Here is a 27,318-nt window from a genome sequence, read left to right on the forward strand (position 1 = left end):
CTTCGTCGGATCGGGCTCCTCCTTCGGCTGTTCTCCTTCGGCTCCGTAATGACCAAGGCTCCACAGGTGAGGGGGGAAACACAAAGAGGAAAGTATCAGTCCACACTTACTTCGATATACCAGTAGCAAGGGGTGGGGAGTGAGGGAAACCGTAAGTGCAGAACTGTACACAGGACCTGAAGGGGGTGAAAGGTGGTGGACTCCCGGGGACAGGATTGATTAGGTGAGGCTTTTGCCTTTCTTTTTCACCCAGCCCACGATAAGAGTACGCACCTCGTATAGCCACACCCCTCCTGGTGTGCGGCTGGGCGACACGTAGTGTTGGCCTCCTGGCTTTCTCCTTTCCGCTGCGTTCCTCCGGTCCTCCTCTTCACCTCTTCCTGGCGGCACCTCCGTCTCAGATGGTACTCGGGGTGCGCACGCCTGGGTGTCTTCACCCGCCTCCTGCTTCTCCTTCTCTTCCGCTCTCGTTGCTCCGATCTCCACACTGCTGCACGCCTCTCCGCTCTGCCACTCACTGTCCGCTCCTCCGGTGTAATAACACCTGTGGATTCTCACTGCTGACACTAATCGGGGATTGGGACTCCCCCGCCATACGACCTCCCATCCAGTTAAAGGGCCCGCTCTCGTCTTCTTCGTCACAGCTGTATTGCTCCTCTCGGGTCCACTCCGTTATAGGTTTGCGCCGGGTATCGGGGCGAAGCCGCTCTCGTTGGTCCTCCAGGTTACACAGGGACACTAACCTCATGTAATAGAGGAGGCAGGGACGTCGGCACCGGCGTCGACAGACGTCGAGTTGGAGTCGTCTGGGCGTCAACGACCTCCAAAAGGGACTCGGCCTGGGCGCTGTCCGACGTGTACCCCACTGCAACATGTGGGGAACAGGGCGTCGAGCCCGGCGCCGCCTCAGTCGTCAGCGCAGGAAGCCGCTCAGGGCTATGCGGAGACTAAAAGGGCGACCTAGATGGGCAACTGGGAGGGCCCTCTGGGCCATGTCCCTTCGGTGTCATTTCAGCCCTGGAACCTGTGTCGATGCACACAGCTGGCGCCGAATCCGCCAGCGAGGACCCGAACATGAGTGCCTTCCACCTCTATGGGAACCGAAGGTGCACCAGGGAGAGGGGGTGACCCAAAGTAAGAGTGGAGTGCTTTGGAATTTGGGCCCTCATCGCTCCGGCACCCAGAAAGTGTGGGTGTGGAGGATGCGACTGCCGAAGGACCGTGCCTGGAAAGAAGCGAGAAAAGCGGGTGCCAGCATCACGCGTATGGGAGGAAGACCTCCGCGACTTACGCTTGTGATTTCCCGCCTCCGAACGACATCTGCGAGAATGACCTCAGAAATGGGCTCGATTCCGAGAGGGAGAGCGGCGCCGCTAAGGTGCAGGACCGGACAGCTGGGCGGCCAGCAATTTCATACGACACTCCGGTAAAGACTCAAGTTTTATTCGCTAACAGGTGTCGCACTCTTTAGAGTCATGGTGCACTCTCAGGCACCACAACCAGATGGCTTGTGGGTTGGTTGGTTACAGACATCGGACATGCAATTTCTCACACGCCTTAAAACCCGAAGACATTGCCCACTGTTCCGGGATGCCAAAGGCATCAAGAAGACCAGAAAAACAGGCCAAGGAACCGCTGGGTTTCCAGGATCTGCCTTTGGGACGCAGAAAAGAAGAAAAGGTACGTCAGTGCTCCGGAAGGGGTATATATGGCTCCGCTGACGTCACGTCCGTGGACGACGTCAGAGCGGAGCCGTGCGGCGCCGCCCCCGGCGTGCAGAGGTGCTGCTGCAGAAAGGTTTCTGGATCCAGTCTGACGCCTGGGGATATTCAAAGTTAAGGAATCTGCGGCTAGATGTCTATCAGATAAAGAACGTGATTTCTCCATGCTGGATTGCTTATTTGACAGTACTGAAACGGCCCTGCTCTTTATGACCGAACATCTGCGGTCTGTGCTGGATGCTGGGCAGACTGCGGCGCTCCTTTTGTTAGACCTGAGCGCCGCGTTCGACACGGTGTCTCATGACATCTTGATGCGGCGCTTGGAGGAGGTAGGTATCGCTGGGAAGGCTCTTCAGTGGTTCCGCTCTTTCCTCTCGGACCGGTTTTTCAAAGTAGCTATTCCACCTGGCCAGTCCTCTTTCCATCCTTTGGGTCTGGGAGTCCCTCAGGGCTCTGCTTTAAGCCCCACACTGTTCAATCTGTATGTGAAACCGCTGGCCGCTGTCGTCAGGCAATGTGGCCTTACCATGACATCGTACGCCGACGACACGCAGCTGGCGGTGACACTCAGTGGGGACCCTGAGGTGAATGCGCCCAGATTCCGTGCAGGACTTATAGCTGTGGCTAATTGGATGCGTGACAACTGCCTACAGCTTAATGCGAAGAAAACCGAGGTCCTGATTTTAGGGAAACAGGCGGAACTTTGGGGAGACCAGTGGTGGCCTCCCGAATTGGGGGTGTCTCCCATTCCAGCGGCCGAAGTTAAAAATCTGGGGGTCTGGCTGGATTCCAACCTCTCTTTTACCAGCCATACAAAGAAGACAGCAGCTACCTGTTTTGGTATTCTGCGAGGACTGAGACCTGTCCTCAAATTCTTCGACCCCCCCACGCGGCAACTGGTGGTTCAGGCCTCCATCCTCTCCCGATTGGACTACGGGAGCGCCCTGCTGCTTGGAGTCAATCAGGCTGAGGCTACTAGGCTTCAGAGGGTGCAGAACGCCGCTGCACGGGCCATTGTGGGCCTTCCGAGACGATGCTCCGTCTCCACCGTTCTGACCTCCCTTCATTGGCTTCCGGTCAGACAGAGAATCAAATTTAAGGCTCTCTGTCTGACATTTAAGATCCTGAAGCTTTCCTCCCCTCCCGCCCTTGCGGGCCTTATCTCTCCGTATGTCCCTGCGCGGTCCCTCAGGTCTGAATCTTACCATCTGGCGATTAAGCCAAGATTCAGACTGAGTAGGATGGGAGGACGCTCTTTTCGCATTCTGGCGGCTGATTTATGGAATTCCCTTCCTGTCCACATCCGTGCCCTAAACAGCCTAACTCTTTTCAGACACGCCATCAAAACTCACCTGTTTGCCTCTGTTAACTGATTCTTCTTTCTCAGCTCCTCCTGTTATGTTGTGGCACTTGATCAGGCGCCAGGACGCCCCTTCGCTGGGGCAGCTGTGCGCCAAATAAAAGTTATTAACATAACATAACATAACATTCTTAAACTTCTTGAGCTTATACTTACCATTGATTTGTATGCTTATTGAACTAACTGATTGATGGCACAGCTTATACATTTCTGTAACTGATATTCTTTGATTAAATCTTTAAACTTTAGCACTTGTCTGTCATTCATTGAACAGAAATGTTTCTAGGGTAAATCCCATGCATATTTTGATTAAAAGAAAGACAGATCCAGCACGAAGCAGCAAAGCCCATTAAGGACTACACCGCTCCCGGTCCACCCGTTGGTGAGTACAGGAGAGTAGAATACAGGCTTATGTGCTGGCAATACCATGATATAAATTTAAATGAGCCCTTTTCACCCTGAAGAAGCCTTTCTCAGAGCCTTCTATAGGGTGAGAGTCTGGTGTCGGCTCAGCCAGACCACAAACCCAATTGAACTCCTCTTGGATTACAGAACCCCTTTTCCTAGCTCGATCGAGTTTCAGGATCTTCGTAGAAAATGTGTAAATGGTTTCCATTAGTTGATAAGAATCAAGAAAAGATGAGCATTGGCAACCTTATGTGCCACAAAAAACATACCTTGATTTCTTTAAGAGAGCGTGCACAATAAACCAATGTCACACATTCTCCGTTGAAGGGATCGGTGCGCACCTTAGTAAAACGTGTTCAGTTGCTCTATTTGTCCCCAAAGAAGAGGAGCCTTGAGTTCTTAAAAGCAAAGCTTGTGAACAAACACCTCTTTTAGCCTAGTGAAAATGTCCTCTAGGTATCTTTTGTTGAACAAATGCAGTTACACTTCGCTAACATGACTCACGCAACTTAGAAATTAGTATATACTACTTAGAAATGCGTATACATTTTCCAAACCTAAGGAGACGATATCATAGGCATTCTGTTAGCTGGGGTAAGTGGTTCACTGAGTTCCACGCTCAATTCGGATATCTGGTGTGATCTGCAGGCCACGATGGGAGTCTCACTAAGGCAACTCAGCCTTTCATTCCTTCGAGGTCATTAAACAGAGAACACCATTAAATTAAGTACCAGAAACGTCTTATTTACAGCACTTAGAAACTGCAGATAGTTTTTGTTGTGTACCAATGTTTAGTAGGTAAGATCCTGGGCCACCTACTACTATGGTCTGTCTGTAGTCTCAATTTCAGACCTCTCTGGTTTTACTCTGCCACAGCCTTCCCTCCTGGGAAAGGTTCAGTGGAAGCAAAACCTGCCACACTCCACTTACACTAGCTTCCTTCTTCCCCTCTCCAGGTGTCTTCGATTTGCAGACCTAGAGCCAGATCAGAAGCATTTTTCATTATAACAGCAGTCCTTGCTCTCAACACAGTTTATCACCATAAAAGTGGGTAGGAACGCACTGCGTTTTACCACCGTATCATGATAAGATTCTAGAGGTGGTTTTGCGTGACAAAGACGTTTAAGCACATTTGCTGTGTGGAATTTTTTTGTGGTGGTGATATGTCCTTTTGTTTTTTTGTGCTGCTGTCTTTTTGTGCTGTGTTTGTGTAATGTATTGTACTGGAGTTGTTGTGTTGCGTTCTGATTGGACTGTTTAGTTGTGATGTGTCATGTTATGTTTTAATTGTGGTGTCATGCTGCTTTGGGTATGTTGTTATGTTTAGTTGCTTACTGTATAGATGTCAACAGATGTTGCTGTATTTCCAGCCAAAAATACTCACCTTTAAAGTTCTTTGTACGAACTAATATGGACCACTTTCTAAGGTGGTAAAAGACCATTGTTCCAGCTCAACAACTAATAAACCATTAAGCCAAAACGGTGGCTGTTGCTAGTGCTCACTTTGAATCCATCACCCTCACTGAGTAATAAAAGTACTCTGAAGTCTAACTCCACCCCAAATACTCTGTTGACCTGACAGAGTGCCCGCACTCCAAATTTAGACATGTCCGCTACCCCATCCTGCCAATGCATTAAGCCCGATGGACATCTTTGTCAACACGATGGAACCGTCCATTAAACTTTTAATGTGTTTTTTATTTTCAGCAGCAAAATCCTGAGTGAGATTTTTGTTTTTCAAAACAGGAAAATGAATGACTACCACACCATGGGAATTTTCTCCCGTGGAATGGGTGTCATTTTACTGGTTTTGCTGCCCTTTACCACCAGATTTTACCTGGCATGGACAGACAGTTAAAACTGGAGATTTGATCAACATTCTAAATTAGGCGGACAGTCAAATGGCCAAACCTCCGCCGCATCCGTCAGGCCATTGGAGAAGTACGTCGGTGATGCAGACGAAGCAGTCTATCGCCGACATACGGAAAGTAGACCCGATTTTAAATGAGGTAGGTGGACCTTTAGTTTGGTGGAGTAGCCTCTCTGCCAAACTCTAAATCAATCTGGTTGAGTAATACGACCCAGGAGAGAGGTTTTAATGCCAACCGGTGGCCACATAGAGAACTGCAATCCAAGTGAATAAAAACTTCTTGGGCCTACTTGCACCCTTTTCTGTGTGAGTTTAAGGCATACATAGTATGTGACACAGCACTCGTGGTGTACTATGTGAGCTAGAAACAATTTTCCCACCCCATCAGAAAACGATGCGATCCCCAGGCCGCCCATGATACACCAAATATGATCCCATCCACACTTATATCTCTGACCTCCAATGCAGTATTTAAAAGGGCAGGTAGTCAGAACCTGCCATTTTAAATGGAGAGCACCTGCATTTCTCATCTCCGGTGCAATACCTCTAATAGGAGAGTACCAGCACTTCTCAGTACTAAACAGGTACTCTGGGATAATGAGTACCTACGATTTCCTATTTCCATTTCAAGCACTGCTCCAAACCCAAGTCTGTAATCATTAGCCTTATATCTCCCTAGCAAACCCTGCATATGCTCTCTCTAAACTCAAATAATCCACTTACAAAGCCATGGATGTTGTTTTTATCCAACAAGCTACCCTTTTGAATCCGATTCCTGGCCCGGACTCCAACCCCAAACCCCCCACATGTGCATTTTAAATGTCCCACTCCCATACCAAGTAAGCACATGTATACCTTCCCCAACTAGGACTTGCTCTTACCAAATCAAATTATCCCCTCGTTTAATTTTACCCTCTTGCCACAAATCTACCTTATGTGACCTTAATTGACCCCTCTTTATCTAAAATCTTTTTTCCTAATCTTGTACCACAATATGACATTTTCTAGCCCCCACCTACTCTCCCGGCCCCATGCACCCTCTCTTATATAAAACACACTCTTTTTTTGTAAATTTATTTTTTATACATGGTTACCCCAGGTGTCTAAAAATACCTCCTAACAAAATCTCGTGGAGGTAATTTTGAAATAATATACCACATTATAAAACAGTTTTGGTTTTTATTTGTTTCCATCTCCCAATATTTTCATGTTTTGGTGTCATTTCTGTGAACTATGATGTTTCATTTACTTTTGCTGAGTTGATATCACGCCCCATGCGGGCCTCTGTTTACCAACAGGTACTCCTTCTATGCCAAAACGTTTCAAAGTGGAAAAGGCGAATCACACAGAATTGGGAGTAAAACTGGCTTTCAAGCTGAACACCTCAAAAGAGGTGGGCCATTTTACCTGCCTTGTAGAATAATTCAGGTAGGTGCCTGAGATGCTTGTTCACTTTAAATTAAGATCTGATTGTTTAGACAAAATTATACAGTTAAGTAAACTGTTTGACAAGGATAAAGGTGGAGCACGAGCGACATGGAGGCGCACAAATTAGGAATTCAAAAAAGATGAATATTGAAGTGGTGCACACAATGGTTAATTTGTTAAAAGTGCTGGGTTTCTCGTTAGGAGGCAGCTTGCACCAGCCCATTGCTCCTTTTAGCGCCGCCTAAAACGGAATCAACTACTAGCCATGAAAGTGGGGAGAGGAAGTAACGTAATGGCCACAGCTACCGACTTCAGAGCTGGGCAACCAGGTTCAGGTCTCTGGGTCGGCTCAACATCCAGTGATTCTGGGAAAATCACGTAACCGCCCCATGCCTACCATACATGAATGTGTCCTTAACTGGTGCTCATGAAAAGCGCTGGTGTTGATGATGGAGTGCCGGTGCTGAACACTGGAAACCACCGGCTCAAATTAAGCACTGGGTGCACATCAACGGAGAGGCCCACTCTGGTGTGGATGTGACATCTTGTGTACTGTTTTCCGCTTTGGAGCTGCATCTTGTGGTGGTTTCCAGATTTGGAGGTCACTTTGTATTTTTGAGTCCAGTGCTAAAGGCCACATCTGGTATATTGTGAACAGTTCTGTATGCTATACCAGTAGTATTTTATACTGTTCAAAATGCCTTTTGTGGAGTAGTGTGCCACGGTTTGAAGCTGCATGTGATGTGCTGTGTCCAGCCTCAAGCGTCTCTTTTGGAGCACAGTGTCCATTCTGATGGTCTAATGTCAAGTAGTGTGGATGGTTCTGATGGCCAAATATTGTATCAAGATCTAAAGGCATCATCTCCAGAATGTCCTAGACAGGCTGGAGATAGTTTGGAGATGGGCAACTAAAATGGCGAATGGGATAAACCAGAAGTGCAACTGGGGAAGGATAAATAAACTAAACATGTACACTGGAAGGAACAATGACAAAAGTAAACCTTCACACTGGAGCTGAGGTTGAAGAAGCACATCCGCCTCCATGAGAGGAAGTAGAAAGTATAGACCGTAAACACACTCCAGCACAGTATTGCGAAAGCAAACGGGCAATCGATCAGGCAATTGGCAATGTAAACATGCACACTGTAAGAGACGAGGTAGAATGTAAACATGCACACTGGAGGAGTGGATGAAGAAAGTAAGCATGTACTCTGGCAGAGAGGAGGACGAAAATAAATATGCATACTAGGAGAAGATGAGAGAAAGCAAACAATCACAATGAAGGCGAGGACGGACAAAGAAAGCGTTTTCCCTAGAAGAGAGGAGGAATAAAGTAAATATGCACACCGGAAAGTGGGGTGCAGGAAGGAAACATTCATACTACAGAAGAGGGTGAAGAAAGTAAACAAGGAAATGAAGAAACAAAGTAAACCCCTACACAGGGGCAGAGAAGGAATAAAGCTATACATGTACACCGTTTAAAAATATGCAGCGAGTCAGTGCTTATTTTGTAAAAGAATTAGTGACTGGGCTCAAAGTTTTACACTGAAGCCCACAGGCAGAATTATTGAAGGTTGGGTGCCGAATACCAAGGCTGTGTCGCCTTGATTTCACCTCATGCCTCTTTAATCCACCGCCAGACACTCCTTGCTTCTTTACCTCACTCTTTCAATTTGTTTTTCATCCCTGCTTATTCCCTTTGTCACCGTTTACCGTCTTTCTCGTTCTCATTTTTTGAGTCTTGTGTTTTTATTTAATTTTTTGCTGTGGATGAAAGCCTGTTCGGCGGGAAAAAAAATCAGTGACGGCCCTTAAAAATGAGTCCTGGTGGGTCCCCGCCTGCAACCACCAGCCCAAATTAAGCACTCGAGAAAGTAAACGTCCACTGGAGGAGAGAATTGAGAAAGTAAACACGTATGCTGGAGAAGTGGAGGTAGAAAGTAAACATTCCACACTGAAGGAGAGGATGTAGAAAGCATCAATTTAAAACTACAGTAGAGAAGGTAGAAAGTAAACATATATATTGGAGAAAGTTAGTACACCGGTGTAGAAATGGCCAGAGCAAAGGAGAAGAGTAAGTAAACATGCATGGTGGAGGGGAAGGTGAAAAAAGTAAAAATGCACCCTGCTGCAGGGGATGGAGATAGTAAAGATGTATACTGGGGCGCTGGAGCAGAGTGGGTTCACTGAATTCGAGAACAGAGTGGTACTCGGCAAGCGTTCACATTCCTAAAGGCTATAAACACTGTGCAAGAAGCTGAATATCCACAGACAAAAGCACTTCTAGTGCAAGACTAGGTCACCGTGTGAGACTGGCTTCTGACCAACACTGCAGCACCATAAGATGGAGTAAGCAAGGGTAAAGTCTGACACCAGGTGGGGTCGTTTCTCAAGAGCAGCTGGCGCACGTGGAGACTTCATGGACCCGATAGTCCTCATGTTCAAGCATATGTTGTATTATTTGAAAGGACCCCGAGAAATAAAGGTCTGCAACGCTTGGCGCCAAAAGGTAAACCCCTTGTGTAGTAGCAGGATCTTGCGGATGGTGGAGTGCTAGCGTTATGCTTTGGTCACAACCATGGTATGATTTGGTGTCATGGTTCATTTCAGACAGGACACTGGAGGTCTGCTTCAGTCCAAAGAGGGCACGGGTGCCTTTGTTCAGTCCATAGGGCATTTGTTGCAAGGATTGATACACGGATGAGGCCTGGAGACCAGTTAAATTATACACACACACTTGTATTTGTGTACGAAAATGGCACTTCGAGGTTGCACTGGGTCACCCTCATGGACTAGCATGAAGAAACAACCTCCATCTCTGAACCAAATGCCACCAACCTCTCTCTCGATGCCCTGCTAGCAGTGGACACAGATGCAACTTGCACGGTGAACCCACCACTTCATTCGTCTCCTATGCAGTCCATAGCAGCCCTTCGGCAGGACCCAATCAAGATTTATAGATGTGCCCAATGCGGACAGGCTATCCTAGACCTCGGGAAAAGGTGAGCTTACAGGTATGGTATACCCTCCAGAGCCTGTGATGGTTCATCCTTTAAACATCTGTCTTTGAAGGCCCTACTGTGTCCAGGAAATCCTGCAACTTCCTAGCAAAGAGCTAGAAGCCCCCACCATTTTGCTTTGGTTTATAGATAGCATTACCCTGGTGTATTGCCATTGGAGATTGCCCGCACCATATGTCACAATGGCCCAGCACGCACATGGCCTCCACCATAATCTGGGACCAAAAAGCATTCTTCTTACAGGGCACATGTGGATTACGAGAGTGTCCTACGCAATCCTAGTGTGTTGAGTTTGTTAATATTTACATCCCTTCCTCGAAATGGTATGAAGACTGTTTTTTGGGATTCCATCAGGGGTTCAGGGTTGGTCTTTTCTTCTGGGAAACAGCAGTTTCCAGTAAGCCTCCATTCTCAAGACACGGTACACTTGTCTGCAGACTTGGGCTTGAGGCTTCGGGTGGATTTTGGACTCACATTACCTGGAAGAAAGAAGAAACATGTGAGAAAGAGGTGGAGGACTAAGTCAACTTACTAGTATTCAATGAGTTAGTAATGCAAATAATGTGGTCTAAAACATGTATAGGTTGTTACTAAATGTGAGGGCAATAGAGAGGCGAAATGAGTGGTTTAGGGAGGTGTTTGCTTGGGTCTTTAGAGAGACATGAACCAACCACAAAACACTACCAGGATTGTCATTTTGCCACTACACTCATATGCCTCTGACTTACAATGGTAAAATTAGATGATTGTGTGCGTTGGCAATTTTTTTTTTCATTCACAAACTCAGTTAATATTAAGTTTAGGACTGCGAAGACTCCGCAGTCGTCAACTTGCTCATAACTGGTAGTTTGTGATAGGTAAAAAATTAGTCAACTAACACTAGAGTGACCAGGCGTCCCGGATTTTCCAGGACAGTCCCGGTTTATCAAGAGCTGTCCTGGCAGATTGAGAAATTTCGCTTATGTCCTGGTATTTAGAGAGGGTCGACTGAAAAGGTGGGAGGTGCATTTTTCTGTTTTATAAAGCCGGGATATTCAGCAATTGTTATAGGAAAGCAATTTAATTACCAGGCATGATAATGGCTTTAAAAATTGGGTTTTATTTATGTATTTTCTTAGTGCCTCTTCTGCAATTCAATGCTGATAAGTGCTGTCATTTAGTGTGCTCAGTTGATTTAAAATCGTAGTCCTTCTACTTTTGATAAATGTCCTGGTTTTAGGTTTTAAAAATCTGGTCACCCTAACTAACACAAAAGTGTAAGTTTTCCTTTATGAATCGAGCACTCTATGGCTGCTGACTAGCAGAGGGCACTGCACGCCTCTCCCACTGAATCAGAAGCAATGAGGCATTCTACAGTTGCACAGGCCCAGCTTATGGCATGGGCGAGTGGGGTGCACTCCCAGGGTGACAATTTTAGAGGAGCTGTGAGAAGCTGGCCTAGTAGATGATGTCCACTAATGTAAGTGGGCACCTTGCACCAGTACAGACAACCCTTATTGTGATTTAAGAGGTCTCCGACAACCGTAGAAAGCTATCCAAGCGGGAGCTGTGGAGAGGAGCCTTCAGGCTTAGTCTTGAAGTGTAAAGCAGCTTGTTCTACCAGAATGCAATCTTATAGTATAGATTAAATGAAAAGGGAACCACACATAGTATTTATAAAAATATGTATTTATTATAACACACTATCTAGTACTTTACAGTACCTCCCACACGGAGATAGACACAAAGCACACAATACCTCAAGAAATCACAGTAAATAGCACTAATACACAGTGGGCCACCGGGGGGGGTGGGGGGGGGACCAAACCATATACTAAGAAGTGGTATAAAGGCATGACGAGTCAGGACGATGTCAAGAGGGCGTAGAAGTGGTGGAGACCCACAGAACCACTCATGGTAAGTAGATAGGGACCCCCACGGAGAGCGTGTGCAGTGTGTGAACACGACCGTGTGCTCTGTACATGTCTCAGTTGGAATTTTAAAGATTAGGGACCCTTTCCAGTGGACCGCGAGGAAACCCCGTGGAAGACAGAAGGTTGGAGAGACACCCCACCCGTGGATACTATGGTACCCAAGTTACCTATCCCAGGGAAGCTGGGTGCATAGGTGTGAAGTGGCGTCGGAAACCGCAGTCAAACCCAATTGAGGACTTCAGGAAAGTGCTGTTGCTGGACGAGAAAATGTCCGGAGGAATTCAAACATGGATTCTTGAAGAGGTGTACCTGAAAGCAGAGGTGACAGTGTCTATGTCACTCAGGGGTGACCAGGAGACTTGGAAGACTGATGCCCTCCGCTGTCAGATGCTTCAGGTAAGATGATGGTGACCATGACTCTGCAGCTGCGAAGACCAGGTGGTGCGGAGGATGACCAGGTCCAGGTGGTGCTGAGGATGACCAGGACCCAGATACGATCTGTCCCGTGAAGGATGTTGAGTGCTGAGGGGTCGGTGTCCGGCGGGAGCACCAACAAGCCTTGGCAAATGAAACCCGTGCAGGAAGTCAAGAAGGTGCACGGTTGGGACCAGCAATGTCCAGGAGACTCCCCACAAGCAGGGGAGTCAGGGCAGGCCCTACGCAATTAGGGGGGGCCCAAGGACAACAAAGGTGACCCTCAAATGAACACAGGCCAAAAGAACCGGAGTTGCAGGAGGACCTCAAACAGCTCCCCCAAAAGATGCAGGCCACGATGCGGTGTGGCCGAAGATTCTGGTCATTGGAGGTGATCGAGGCTGGGGCTACTTGGCCCCTGAAGATCTTCTTGCAAATAGCTCAGCAAGCCCTGGGGTTCAGTTATTGCAACCCCCACAAGGACTACGGCCTCAAGTGTGGTAAGAGGGTAGAGCAGGCCTCCGGAGCTGAGGAAAACCCCCACCTGTGTTGCAGAGCCCACGGAGTCCGGAGGAGCTCGGGATCTGCAGACCGGTTGTTTTCGTTGCGGGGCATGCGAATGCAGGGGAGTGACTCCTTCATTCCAAGGGTTGTCCTTGATGCTTCACAGGCCTTGGAAGGTTCCTATATGATGCACAGGCATAGATGATGCAGCAGACTGTAAGGGAGACAAAGTCAGGCCCAAACGAAGTCCAGAGTGCCCAGACGGTAGAAGTGCAGTGGTTTCAGTTCGGATTCTTTTCCCACGATGAATCTAGGGACCTACACCCAGGTAAGCCCTCCCTTGGGGAGGGTCTGGACAGGGAGGAGGTTACTCCCATGTCCTTTGTCCAGTTTCACGCCGCGGCAGGAGCCAACGGCCTCCAGGACTGGTTTATACTGGACTATGCACAGGGACACCAAATGTGCCCCTTGTGCAGACTTTTAAGCAGTGGCAAGCATGCCCATGCAGCCCGAATACACTAAATACTGTCCGGGAGGTGGTCACACCTCCCTGTGACAGGATGCTTATTGTTCAACCTTCCCCTGCTCGAGCTTGGCTCAGCAGCAGGAGGGCAGAAATGTGTCTCTGGTTGGCAGCAACCATTTTATGCTGGCCGGGACTATAAGGCTGGTACCGGGAACACTGAGAGCCCAACGTTGGGCTCTTCCAGTGCTTGGAATCAGCCCTCCCATATGGTTTACAGTGAGGAGGTATGATTCCAACATGTTTGATACCAAACAGGATAGGACTCGTTGCAGCCATTTTTGAGATGGTCATCACGCGGTGCCCCTTTATATAGTATATGGCTGCTTCACTGACAACCCGGGAGAATGGACTTCGTAGACTGAAGGGGTGTCCTGCTCATGCAGATTGCAAAAAACACAGTTGATATGCAGAACAATGTCTTACATTCACCCAGGCTCTCCACATCACTGGAGTCAAGCTATCCAGGCTGAAGAAGGCTGATAGCCAGAAACCGGCCCTTGGATGCTTGATTCCGGTCTAGGAAAGGCATGGCTTGGTAGTTTGGGCTGGACTGTTCCCATGAGGCACATGGTCAGGGCTGATTTGCATATAGCCATTGTCTGACCTAGGGTGGTGTGGAGTGCAAAAAACGATGGATTTAGGCCCAGATCTTTGTACTGGGGTGAATGTAAGACATTGTTCTGCATTCTGTCCATCAACTGTGTTTTTTGCACTGCTCATGCAGAGGCACCCTCTTACTTAGAACCGAGCACCCTGCCTTCAGGATTGTAAAGGCCTGCTATAGGGGTGACTTATAAGTTTTAAGTGCAGTGACCCTTAGATATAGTAAACCTATATCTTTAGTAAGTGGTGCATGCACCAGCTTACACAGGCTGCAACAGCAGGACTGTAGTTCCATTTTGAATGGTCTCTCATGCGTGGCATAATACATGCTGCAGCCCATGGGAGATCTCTGGGGTACCTATGCCCTGGGTACATGGTTACCATATGCTAGGGACTAACAAGGGTACCCCAGTATCCAATTTGGGATGTACCCAAGTCCTGAGCACAACAATTTAGGGAGAAAGCAGATAGACTGGGGTCTGGATTAGCAGGATCCCAGTCAGACTAGTCAAAAACAACATCACATCAAGTAAAAAGTGCGGGTAACCATAAGAAGTGTTACATGCATTAAAGGTCATGTAAACCACAGCTTCCCTCTCACTTAACTCTAGTGATTCAGTTTAAAGAATTTCCAAACATTTTGTTTTAACATGTCACAGGTACAGTTTTTAACACCCTACTAGCCCACTTACTTGCCCTCCCATCTCCCTCTCCCCCCCCCCCCTTACCCCAACAAAAAATTCGTTTTATTCAGCAACAGCAGCGAGGCGTCAAATTTCTATAGGGCCAGCCCAGTGTACTATCCAGGCCAAGGCTGCTATGCATCCTCAGTAGCACTCTTAGCCACTAGAAGGAAGGAAGTTGTCACCCGGTAGGTGCTGCGTTACCCTTCACCGATGGTGTTCCTTGTGAGGCTCGCCGAGGATATTGTAATGTTGTGATGCAGTCTAGTGGTTGGGGTGGAGCTAGAGGGAGGAACAGGAACGGGAGGAGCTAGGGGGACGAGCTTAGGGCAGTTAGAGCAGGGACAGGGACCTGCATGGACGCATAATAAAATGCTACAATTATTAACGTAGTCCAGTGTCATCATTAGTGTAGCAAGATGCTACAGCTGGCGACGAGGATGGGATCGAGCGCACTGTGCATCCGGCGCTGATCCCGTGAAGAGATTTGACCCTGTCCCTGATGGCACGAGTGTATGGTCGTTGTTGAGATCAATGTGCCTGAGAAAATCCCACGGTGAAAACGGAGCCGCCGGAAGTCTTCGCGCCGGAGTCCGTGTAGAGCTCAGCGCCTGGAGGCCGCGTGGAACACGGTGCTGTCGGTGGTCGCACGCTGAAAGTGGCCCCATTAGATGTGTAAGGAAGTGAGGCTGCAGTAGCGACATCGGGAGCTCGCCCTGCACCTCTCCTGCCTGCCGTAGTCCAGCCTGCCGTGGCGGTGCCCTAAGAAGACAAGGAGACCAAAGGGGAGCCCACCCGCGTGGTCGAACAGGCCCGGTGGTCGAAGGTGAGCGGACGTATGCGGAAGTCAAAAGCGGAGCCCACCCGCTATAAACTGTACGCTGTGCCCCCTAAAGTGAGAGTGACAACAGCGAGTGCCTAACAATAAAGCAGGACTCGCGGAGCCCATCCGCGGCCTGCCTGCTGGTGAATGATTGAAAGAGGAGCGCCCGCAGCGTGTGAAAAGCTGCCGGGCGCTGAATAAGTGAAGCGGAGCCCACCCGCGATTGCCCCACGACTGACAAGCGCCCCAGCACAACCGGAAGAGGCATAGGCTGTCCAAGGCACTAGAGTAGTGTGCGACCCAGCACCCCTCCACCGCCGCGCTGTATGTGAATTGTGAGGCTGTGGCGGCGGAGGAACGGAAGATAAGATAGTTGTGAAGGCAGCCATAAGAGCGGATGGGCACAGAGAAGCCCGCAGCGCGAGTGGCGCCACCCAGGAATGATCGGGGAGACACCAGTACCAGCCCCCGCGCAGCATGTGAAGCGCGAGTGACTAACGAGAAAGGACTGCTGAGGTGGGGACAATGATATGAAGCCCAGTACAGTACTCGGGCAGTGACGAGCAAAGGTTACCGCGTAGCCCAGCCAGGGTTGCGATGATGAAGCGAGAAAAAGAATAAAGTTAATCAGGACACAAGAGGAGGTACACAGCTGGCAATTTCCCCACCCCACATTGTGGGAACTCAACACCGGGAGATAAGAGGAGGGTCAGCTGTTCAGGGCCTCCTGTGGCGTCTAGGTCACTGGCAGTCGTTTCAGCAAAGTGTGCAGCAGCAGCAAGCCGAGATCCAGGTGACCGAACCCAAACAGATCGCATCAAACGACGCCGAGTTAAAGAAAACCCCGAGGCCTAGATCGCAGTAAAAAAGAGCATCAGCGCCACCTAGTGGCCATCCTGCGGAATCGCGTAGTGGACAAAGGCAAGCACTAGGCCAGCAATTTAGGGAAAAGGGACGGCTGTGGCCTACGATCAGCTCAGGGAGAAAAGGCAGCTAAATAAATACGTGCCTTGTAAAAAAAAAATATACATATAAACCAAGGAGTAGGCAATAATGTATGTGGGCATAAAAAAGGAACGCCTCCCATGAGAGAAGTGAATGGCTAAACAATCCCAGTGGTTGCCTGCCAACACCACGGGCACAGAGACACTGATGCAAGCCTCCAGCAGTAAATGGCCACCACAGCAAACAAAGCATCAAGCCCATAAGATGGAAAAGGGATGCGAGGGACACAGTCAGGACTAATACTGAGTGCAACACACACGCTCCCAGTGGCAGTAGATCACTACAGCAGCAGCAAAGAGCCCACATGAAACTGACCAAACGCAAAAGAACACACATTAGCAAATGCAAGCATTGCACCGAAATAAGCACGAGCACATTTGAGAATCACGCAAAGACAAAGAGGAAAAACAAACATGCATAGGCAACTGCAAGTCCTGAAGTAAACAAGCCCGAGCAGACACCAGTGTCAGACATAAACAAGCACAAGGAAACACGAGGAGTGACTACATAGAGCGCATGTAAATACAAGTCACGAATACAGCAACACACGAAATACTAATTGGAATGCAACAAGCACGAACAAATACAAGTCTCACCGTAAGCTTCAGCGCTAGGTGGAGACAAGCAATTGAAATTAAAGAGGAATAATTACACACTAGATTACCGTGGGTCATAGAATAAGACGGAAAACGAGTTGAACCATAACAGATCAACATCTTTCTCCCTCATGGCGGTGGGAAAAGCAACTCGACTGTCCAATCCCTGCATTGGCGTACCACCCCCAGTGACGCAGACTGACATTCAGAGTTTGGGTCTTAAATGGAACCGGTGGTTGGAATCACTGGATGACTTTGACGCAATCGGTGAACGAAGAGACGGAAAATGTCTGTTATTACTCCTCCAGCTGGTGGGTCATGAAGGACGACGCTTAATCAAAACATTTTCTGAAAAGGACACAGAGACCTATGAAAGACTCCAAGAGAAGCTACGTGCCCATTTCCATGCACAGGCAGACGTGGATCATGATCGCATTGACTTCAACACAGCGCGGCAGGAACCAGGAGAATCATTGCCAAACTTCATCACCCGGTTGAAAAGTCTGGTACAATACTGCCATTTCAACACGTTTACAAATGAGGAAGCAGTTCGGCTCCGGATAATCGAAGGCTGCTCAAGTTCGAGCACGAAGCGCAAGATCCTTCGAGGACATTGGTCGCTAAAGGAAATCATCAGGAAGGCCGAGGTGGGAGAGCGGATCAAAGCAGGGGAAATATTAAATGAACTGCACCCGAGTGCAAGACGCAAGGACACTGATAAAGCTCAAGAAACAAACAAAAACAGAAACAGGGAGGGAGAAGGCAGAACAGAGTCAAGACATTGGGAGAGACAAAGTAACATGAAATACTCTGAGTCAACAACACAAAAGACTGAGATGATCCAAGATTGTGATAGCTTCACTGATACAACCTCAAGGAGTCATTCAACGTATGGTGCGAATGATTCTGAAGCAGATGAAGAGTCAAGTGGGACAGATCACACCAATGGACCAGATGACAGTCTGCCCAACAAAGGCACCAGAACGACAAACTATAGAAGACTGGACCGGTCACGTCAACACTGGAGATCGGTACACGACCACAACCGAGCACCGCACGGTTTGTCAAATTCGGGAGATGAGTCCGAGGAAGCATCAAGCAGGAGAACACATTTCACCCGTAGCACAGATGTCAGTGCACAAAACAAGCGGGAAGAAGAAGCCAACCGCATAAGACGGACTGATTCACTTAGACACCGGAAAGGGGAAGACAAACGCATCCATGACATCCGAGATAACGAGGAAACTGAGAGGAGGTCATTTTCATCATGCGAGAGAGGCAGAGATTAAATACCCTGGGATCAAACACAAGAAGCAAGCATGTGGTTATCAAACAACCTCTCCAGTGAAATGACACCAAAGACACTTCGAGAAAGGTACCCGGAGAGACATCCCAAAGATAACTCCGAATGGAAGAGCAGCTCGTCACGGCTTACCCATGTCAGAAATCTACCATTCAAGACCCTCTCAAAGGAACGTTCTCAAAGGAAATCGACAAAAGACTCCTATGATTCAGAAAGCATGTCCGTCCGATCCTGGAAATCGACAAAAGACTCCTCTGAGTCAAAAAGCATGTCTGTCCGATCCTTCGAGTCGACCGAGTCATGGTCCCGACAATGGCCAAGGCATCAACCACCCGAACACACCATAGAACCAAAGGACATTCTTCCCATCAAGTGCAACCTATCTCACACCAATGTCTCTGAATACTCAATCACCCCACAAGACAACCTGTCATGTCAGTCGCAGGTATATCACGACATAAAGAATATACCGTCACCCCTGATGGGGTCAGCGAGGCTGACTCAAAGGATCTACCGAATGAAAACAGATACAAGGGACATTACACACCGGACTGGAAAGGACTATCTAGTCACCCTGCAAGGAAAACCGGACGTGTTGACAGAGACAGAGCAGCATCAAATGAGAGGGAAACATGCACCTGATCAGATAGTCACAGGGTTCAGCAGTCCCAAACGCGAGTGGGAGTGGGTGAGACAACCAGAGGCAGCAAATGAGTCCCCAAACCAAACTGGAATGATCTTGTCAAATATTGCATCACTGTCTGGTATGCATGACGTGGAACAGGAGGTTAGTGCTGCCCTCGACTGGACAAGAGAAAAGGAAGTAAAAGTATGTGCCGGTGCTCGGAAGAGAACCAGAACAACATCCAGTCAGGAAGGAGATCGAGCGTCAATTAAACAAGAGCCACAAAAGAAGACAGACTACCGCCATCGCGATGAGCCCTTCACGGTCACCTCACAAGGGGCCTTCGTGATCGCCTCAGAGACTGAAGATGAGTGGATCACACAGAAGCTTATCGGAAACCGCCACAAATCTGGGAACAAGAAGATCACACGAAACATCTCGCAATTTCAAAGATGCACTCCTGTTGTCAAGGAGACTCTTATCAAGACAAGAGAAAGCCACACCATGGGAATGGATATGCGTATCCATAGCCTAAATGGGCGGCCTGCAGACCCGTGTGGCTGATTGAGGAACTATAAATATGTTGGACACTAAGTCTATTTTGCTAACAAAGGGGGAGATGTAATGTTGTGATGCAGTCTAGTGGTTGGGGTGGAGCTAGAGGGAGGAACAGGAACGGGAGGAGCTAGGGGGACGAGCTTAGGGCAGTTAGAGCAGGGACAGGGACCTGCATGGACGCATAATAAAATGCTACAATTATTAACGTAGTCCAGTGTCATCATTAGTGTAGCAAGATGCTACAGATATGTGACTCTTTCTTCAGCTGCAGTTCCACAACGTAACAGGGGAGGGCAGCCGATGACCATGAAAGTAAAGTCTGCCTCTCATTGTGTGTGGGCGTACAGCATCCAGAAAGACTTGCTCGGTTTGACAGTGTAGCCATGCGCCTCTTCGGTGGCGCACAGTATGGCACAGGTATCTTCGGGCTTCAAGCTGTGCTTTCTATATTTCTTCCTCACGTATATTTCTACTTTAAATACATTGATCCAGCGCTGTTGTGTCATCCTGGCTGGCAGTTTATTTTTGGACCCAGTTTTAAAAGAAGGAGCTAAGGCCGGATGGGTGAGTCTAGGGGACAGCCTCCATTTTGTCGATATGGTTATTACAGTTATTTTTATTCGACTCACCCTCCACCAGTTCAGTCCTACCACCATGTATGCGGGTCATTATGGGTACCCACCCACTGTCCCCTCGTTCTATTAGAAAGTCGTAAGAAGTGTACTTCCTTTGTGGATGGGCAGAGGTGCCTCACGTGTACCGACACAAGAGCAAGGCTCCGGATTTAGGCAGGTGCGACCCACCTGGCGCTGATCCCTGCTAGGGGGGCGGGGCTGTGTTTAGAAATAACCCACGGGCTTAAGGTGCCTGCTGCAGAAATCCTGGCGTGTTTAGCAGTTTTCAGGCAACAATAAAAATATAAAGACAACTCTGGTAAACACTGTTCCAGCTGGAGAGAGAGATGGAGTTTTGCCCAGTGGCAGTTTTGATTAATCATAAAGTAGCACAGAGGGTTAATGTGCCTGCTGCAAAGAACTTGTACCATGCGGCGCTCAGAACTGTATTTTATCTCGATAGCTCAGCGAGTTACTGCTATTGTCACAGAGATACTTTTATTAATTGCAGTTCATAGGTTACAATTCTAATGTAGCACAGTGACCTGGCGACTGCCAAAGAGATGCATGCAAACTGCATGGTATAGGTTAGAACCTGTAGTCGCCCCCACCCCCAAGTCTTTCATTATCCTAATGTTGATAAAAGTGTTTTGTTTGGGTAGAAATGTATTCTGATTTGTAAAGCCAACCCCAACCACAGTGGCATGTTTTAAATCCCGAGTTTGTGCTTCACCGGACCACTCTCAAAATACACTGCCTATTAGTATGGATGAAATGAGATTCCTACACTCTGTAGTCCTCATGGTCTAATGTAACATTCCCTATAGGCTGATTTACAACGAAACTACAACGAATCCAAAACGCCTCAGCCAGGCTCATATTAGACATCCCACGCAACGAACACATCTCTGGTCACCTTAAAGACCTCCACTGGCTACCCGTCAATAAGAGGATTACTTTCCGACTGCTTACCCACGCACACAAATCACTCTACGACATCGGACCAGATTGCCTCAACTCGCGAATGTCCTTCTACACCCCCTCCCGCCAACTGCGCTCTTCCAGCCAAGCCTTCGCCACTGTACCTCGCATCAACAAGACCACCATGGGAGGCAGATCCTTCTCATACCTGGCTGCCAAAACATGGAACTCACTCCCCGCTTACCTTCGCCTCACCCAGAATCACCTAGCGTTCAGAAAGCAGCTTAAAACGTGGATATTTGACAAATAATCCACCTCCCCTTCCTAAGCGCCTTGAAACCCTCTGGGTATGTAGTGCGCTATATAAGTGTTATGACTTGACTTGACTTGACATTGTCTCTGTATAATATGTGTGTGATGTAAAGTTAAGGTGACCAGATGTCCTGGATTTCCCTGGACAGTCCTGGTTTTCAGAGGACTGTCCCAGTGTCCCAACACTTTTCTTAATTTTAAATACACGTCCCGGTTTTTGGGACAAAGGTTAAGTCATCCTGCAAAGCAGAATTTAATGGTATGTTCTCCTATCAGGCTGCTCTCAAGTCTGAAATAATTTTTGTTTCTGCTAGGTATCACAGGAGGAGGTTGATGCACAGCAAAGAGAGAGAGAGTAGGGAGAAGGGGGCAAAGGAACACAGGGTGGAAGTCCTGCCGTTGGTAAGGCTATGTAAGCATATGGTGTGTGCACAGGCACATTTACAAGATTTACAAGCCTAGCGCATTGCCGCACCCACGCACTTGCAAGGCTGCACAAAAAAATGGACAGGTTAGATATAGAAGTAAGACCAAAGGCTTTAGTCCTACTTCTTTATCTGACCTGCCCCGGTTTCTGCTTCTTAAAATCTGGTCACCTCATGTAAAGTGCTGTGACACCTTACTCTGGTGTAAGTAGTGCTAGAAAACAAATGAAATGTATGTGAGAGAAGGGCTATGGAGCAATGAGGGGCACTGTTGGAGGGTGGTAGTGAGGGAATCTGTAGAGAAAGATCATGGGAGGGGACTAAAACGGACTTGCTCTGGACCCACCAGCACTAAAGCGGACGCTCTACAAGAGTTACCACACAGTTACATAGCTCCTTTAAAAACGAGAAGCGTTGCAGAGTGGCGTTCCATCAACCATTGTCTAGACATGGCAAATTGTTAATGGGTATGCTTCAAGTTGGTAGATAGTCAGAGAGAAGGGAATTGGCACATTAGTAGATATCAAGACTACATTTAGACAGTTAGCAATGCACCCATAGAGTTTCAGTGCAGTCTTCTCCCACTCACCAACCTGCCGCTCCTCTGCTGCTATGAGAGGGTGGTTTTCTGACTTCTCACGTGAACTCCACAAGCATGTTTACTCCTTTTAGGTCAAAGCCTCTCAGACAGCACAGCTGTCTGATTTGCTATAAAAGATCTTGGGGACTTCAGAAAGCTGACCTAGGAAATCATTCCGCCCTTTGCTTACCATTGGCCTTGTGGATTGAAACTCACATTTCCTGAGTTTCTATTTGCTGGCTTTATTTGCTTTATGCTGCACAATTTGGGTTTGTCCCTCCTGTTGCCCAAACCGTGTTTACAATATTCTAACACAAACTCGCTTTCTGTAAACAGACCCTTAAATCTTGTTCTTATCCTGGCACATTTGCTGTGCATTCAAAGACATAGGTCAAATGTCAAGATCTATCTTCCGAGGGAGCTTAGTATTGACTTTTCTTTATCGGACTTCAAAGTAAGAGAATTTATGTGACAATTCTGCTGGGTATCCATGTAAGAGGAAAGGTTTAGGATTTCTTTTTAGCACACAGACGTGGAGTCTGGTTATGACCATTTCTGCGGATGGGTAACCAGGGCCCTCGACTCCCTTATCCCGATGGTTTCCAGTAAGTGTGGCTCCCGCGCCCCCAGTCCCTGGTATGATGGCAATCTGAGGGCTCTGAAAAGTGTCTGCAGACGTGCAGAGAGAGACTGGAGGAAGAGGTACGACAGCAGCAAAAAAACCCTGTATATGGCTGCGGTCAAGTCTTATCACCGCGCGGTTTGTAGAACCCGGGCTGAATACTACGCTCTGGAGTTTCGCAATAGTGGGAATCCTGTTAAAACCATCTTTAAGGCCCTTAAAGACCTTGTGGCAAGGAAGCCGGCCGGTAACTCCATCAGCTCCAATATTCATTGTGAAGCGCTGGCGGCTTTCTTCCTGGAGAAGGTCCAGACCATATATAGGGCCTTCTCCTCCTCCACTGCTCAAACCAGTATGGGGCCTCCCATCCGGCTGGATCAGGTGGTGCTAGACACTCTCTCCCCTCCCTCTCTTTGGAGTCTTACACGGCCTTGGCTCTCCGAGTTAAGTCGGAGTCGCCGGACGACCCGCTCAAGCCACCTATGTTCAGAGACCAGGTTTTTGCTCGCCCGGTTTGCGACTTAATCAACACGTCGCTAGCATCAGGCCAGGTGCCTTTGAAATGGAAGCATGCGGTAGTAATGCCCATCTTGAAAAAACCATCTCTCGACCCTACAAAATCGGAGAACTACCGCCCGATTTCGCTTCTCCCGTGGCCAGCCAAACTCGCGGAGGCGCATGTCAACACCGCCCTCACTGGTCATCTGTCGCGTGCTAACATTCTGGACGACACCCAGAATGGTTTTCGGGCTGGCCACAGTACGGAGACAGCACTGTTATCTATGGTCGAGCACCTTCGGGTAGTTCTGGATGCAGGTCAAACGGCGGCGCTTGTTTTGTTAGACCTTAGCGCCGCCTTGACACGGTCTCCCATGACATTCTCCTGCAACGTCTTGAGGAGATAGGGGTGATCGGCACTGCACACCAGTGGTTCCGTTCGTTTCTCAGGGATCGTTCCTTCTGTGTGGCGTCCCCGCCCTACCAGTCCAAATGTCATCCTTTGTCTCTTGGGGTCCCACAGGGCTCCTCACTGAGCCCCACGTTGTTTAACATCTACGTGAGGCCGCTGGCTGAGGTTGTGAAGCTCTGTGGTATGACCATGGTGTCGTACGCAGATGACACCCAGCTAGCGGTCACGATCAGCGGGGACTCTGGGGTGGATGCCCCAAGATTCAGAGAAGGACTCAGGGCGGTGGCTGGTTGGATGACGTCCAACTGTCTCCAACTAAACGCCAAAAAAACGGAGGTGATGATCTTTGGGAAGCGGACGGACCTATGGGGAGATACTTGGTGGCCCTCTGAGCTGGGGCCGACCCCCACTCCGGTTGCGGAGATCAAAAACCTTGGTGTTTGGCTGGACCCTTCCCTCAACTTCGTTGGCCACACCAAAAGGACGGCGGCTTGCTGCTTCGGCATCCTGCGCAATCTGCGCCCTGCCCTCAAATACTTCGATGTCGCAACTCGCCAATTGGTGGTGCAAGCAACGGTTTTGGCGCGGTGAACTATGCCAGCTCCCTTTTTATAGGATTAAACCAGGCTGAGTTAACTCGACTTCAAAGAGTGCAGAACGCTGCGGCCAGAGCGATCGTAGGTCTTCCTAGGTTTTGCTCGGCCGGTCCATCTTTGCGAGCCTTGCATTGGTTACCCGTTAGGCAGCGGATCCACTTTAAAGTTTTGTGCCTTTCCTTCAAAATTCTGAAGGGCCTATCACCTCCCTTACTGCACCAACTTTTGCGCCCTTACATCCCGGGCCGCACTCTGCGCTCGCTAGACCAAGAATTAGCGGTAGCCCCTCGGTTCAAACTCAGTCGGGTGGGGGGGCCGCTCTTTTAAGGTGCGGGCAGCCGCACTCTGGAACGCTCTCCCTTTGAAACTCCGGACCTTTGGTGACCTGCTCTCCTTCCGCAAGGCCGCTAAAACTCATTTATTTTCTGAGCTTTGTTAAATCCTTCACTCCCCAATTTCTTAATAATTATTTCTGTTCCCCAGTTGTGTTGTGTTCGCCACCTTGTCGGTGCGCCGGGACGCTCCTTCGCTGGAGCAGCCGTGCGCAATACAAATAGCACTAACATAACATAACATAACATAACACACAAAAAAATTAACTGTGCTAATGTTTCAGAATATATCAGAATGAGTAAAGATAAAGCAAATTTTGTATGCAATTCTGAAGTGTGGTGCAAATAAATATTTGAATACAATTAGATGCACTAGGTGATGGCATTTGCACACATTATCGATTGTGTGCAGTAAAAAGTTTCAGTGCAAATGTAATGACCCTTTTTTTAAAGAAAAATGTGTTCTTTGTAATGGCAGTGCGCTACCACACCTTGCATACTCCACACTACACTACTCCACGCTTATCCACTCTATGCCACACCACTCCATACTAGGACACTCCAAATCACTGCACTCTACGCCTCTTCACTTTAAGACACTCTGCGACACCAAGTGACTCCACCCCACTCCAATCTACACCCCTCACTCCACAACACGCCCCTCCACTCTACACCACTTACTCCACCCCACTCCAATCTACCCCACTCCAATCCAATGTACCCTAATGTACCCACTCCACTACAATCTACCCCAATCTCCTCCAATCTCCTCCACGTAACCCAATCTACCCCACTGCATTCCAATCTACCCCACTGCATTCCAATCTACCCCAATTTATCTCACTCCATTCTACCCTAATATAATCCACCCAATCTAATCTATTCTACATGACATTTAGAGCCATATAAAAAATGGTTGCTTTGAAGGGCAAGATGGCCAGCATTGGAAGAGGAGGCTGAATTTAGCTGTCAATGGTAGGTCCCCGTAATCGGAAGATTATTTTCTAATAAAGAATTTAATCTAGTGATCAAAATTTCAGGGCTTCTTCCAGTTAATCTGCATTTATGTTTTACTTGTAAGGAAAATGTCATTTACCCTGTACGCATTCATTCATAGTGTGTAATGCTGTATATTCACCTGCTAGGCATTCTACTGCCATCCAATGTTGGGCTCGTACATATGCAAGGTGATTTTTTCCAAAGAAGTCTCTTGAGTCACAAGATGTGGTGTGACAGCAGGCAATATTATCTGTAGAATGTCAGGTGAATGTAGTTGTGATGCACAATGTGCAGTGAAATGTAGTAAAAAAGCTATCTGCAAAAGCACAGGCTTCGGGGAGGAGGGTAGATGCATGTGAATCAACAGCACTACACGCTACAAACAGATGCTTACAGTGTAAGCAAAAGTTTCCACTTGTGACCCTTGGGGCTGTAAATACGCATGTGTAGGATAGACTGTAAATACATGCCCTCCAGAAATGCTGGCAAGCGTGTGGATGATACAGATGTCTGGAACTAGGTCCTTAACATAATCTGGCCCACAAGGCCTGTTGCCGGGCTAAGATGTCCCTGCAGTAGTGACTAGTAAAAGGTACTGAACAAGTGGCCTTGCAAATAAACACTATTGGGATGTTTCCTTAAAAAGCTATGGTCGCTTCTTTCTTATGAGTGGAGTGCACCCAGGGTAGAACAGGTGGGTCTTTATTTGCATTGGGATAGCAGGTTTGAAGACATTTGAATATCCACATAACTATGCCTGCCTTAGAGGTGGGACTTCCTCTGTGAGGCTTTGCAAAACCAACTTAGCTGGTTGGATTTAGAGAAAGGCTTGGTCCTGTCTATACAGAAGAGTTCTTTTGACAACTAACGTGTGAAGCACTCTTTCTGCACCCAAGTCTGGTTGCAGAATGAAGACTGGGAGCTCTACGGTTTGGTTAAGATGGAAGGGTGCCATCACCTTAGGGAGGAAGTTAGGTTTGGTTCCAAAAACAACCCAGGGTTTGTGGACCTATATGAGGGGCTCTTGTATGGTGAGCGCTTGCAGTTCACTAATTATGGTGAAACATAGGAGGGGCCAGTGAAAACCAACAATTTTAATTATGTCCAACCGCCCACGGGAATATGCAGTATGCCATAGAGCACGGTCCCATAAGCCCATATATTGGGATTGGAGTAAATTCATTCCAAATGTGCATATAAGAGAACTGTTGAATTGTTGAATAATGTTTGCTGGACTCTAGAATGGAATAGCCGAGTGGCTAAATGAGTAGATCCCAATGGATGTGTAATAAGTTATGTTATGTTATACCGGGGTTTTATATAGCATACGGCTACTCGGAAGAGTGTCCCGAGGCTTTGCATTGCGCACCAAACTCATAACATAACAGGAAAAAAACAGATAAAAGGCAGAGAAAAAGGGAACCAGACAGGCCAGAGAACTAAGAGGTAAAAAGCCAGGTTTTGAGCCCCTTCCTAAAGGCCAACAGGTTTGGAGTGCTGCGCAGGGACAAAGGCAGCTTATTCCACAACTGGGGCGCCAATAATTTAAAAGAGCGGCTTCCAATACGTGCTCTCTTCACACGAGGCACCGCCGCAAGAAAAAGGGATTCTGACCTCAGCGCCCTGGCTGGATGGTAGAAGGTCAGC

The 27,318-nt window shown here is 48.1% G+C and overlaps 1 protein-coding gene across 1 annotated transcript in view; it reads right to left on the reverse strand.

Annotated features, from left to right (window-relative positions):
* Positions 1-6,521: 6,521 nt before the first annotated feature.
* SACK1F (scaffolding CK1 anchoring protein F) overlaps positions 6,522-27,318 on the reverse strand; it is a 135,560-nt gene continuing 114,763 nt past the window's right edge. Inside the window, exon 5 of the mRNA XM_086963463.1 lies at positions 6,522-10,286. Within this exon, the coding sequence (XP_086819589.1) occupies positions 10,219-10,286 (68 nt within the window). The 3' untranslated portion in view covers positions 6,522-10,218. The remainder of the gene's footprint in view (positions 10,287-27,318) is intronic.

The sequence above is a fragment of the Lissotriton vulgaris genome, chromosome 1_1 (assembly GCF_964263255.1).
Source record: "Lissotriton vulgaris chromosome 1_1, aLisVul1.2, whole genome shotgun sequence".
NCBI classification, from domain to species: Eukaryota; Metazoa; Chordata; class Amphibia; order Caudata; family Salamandridae; genus Lissotriton; species Lissotriton vulgaris.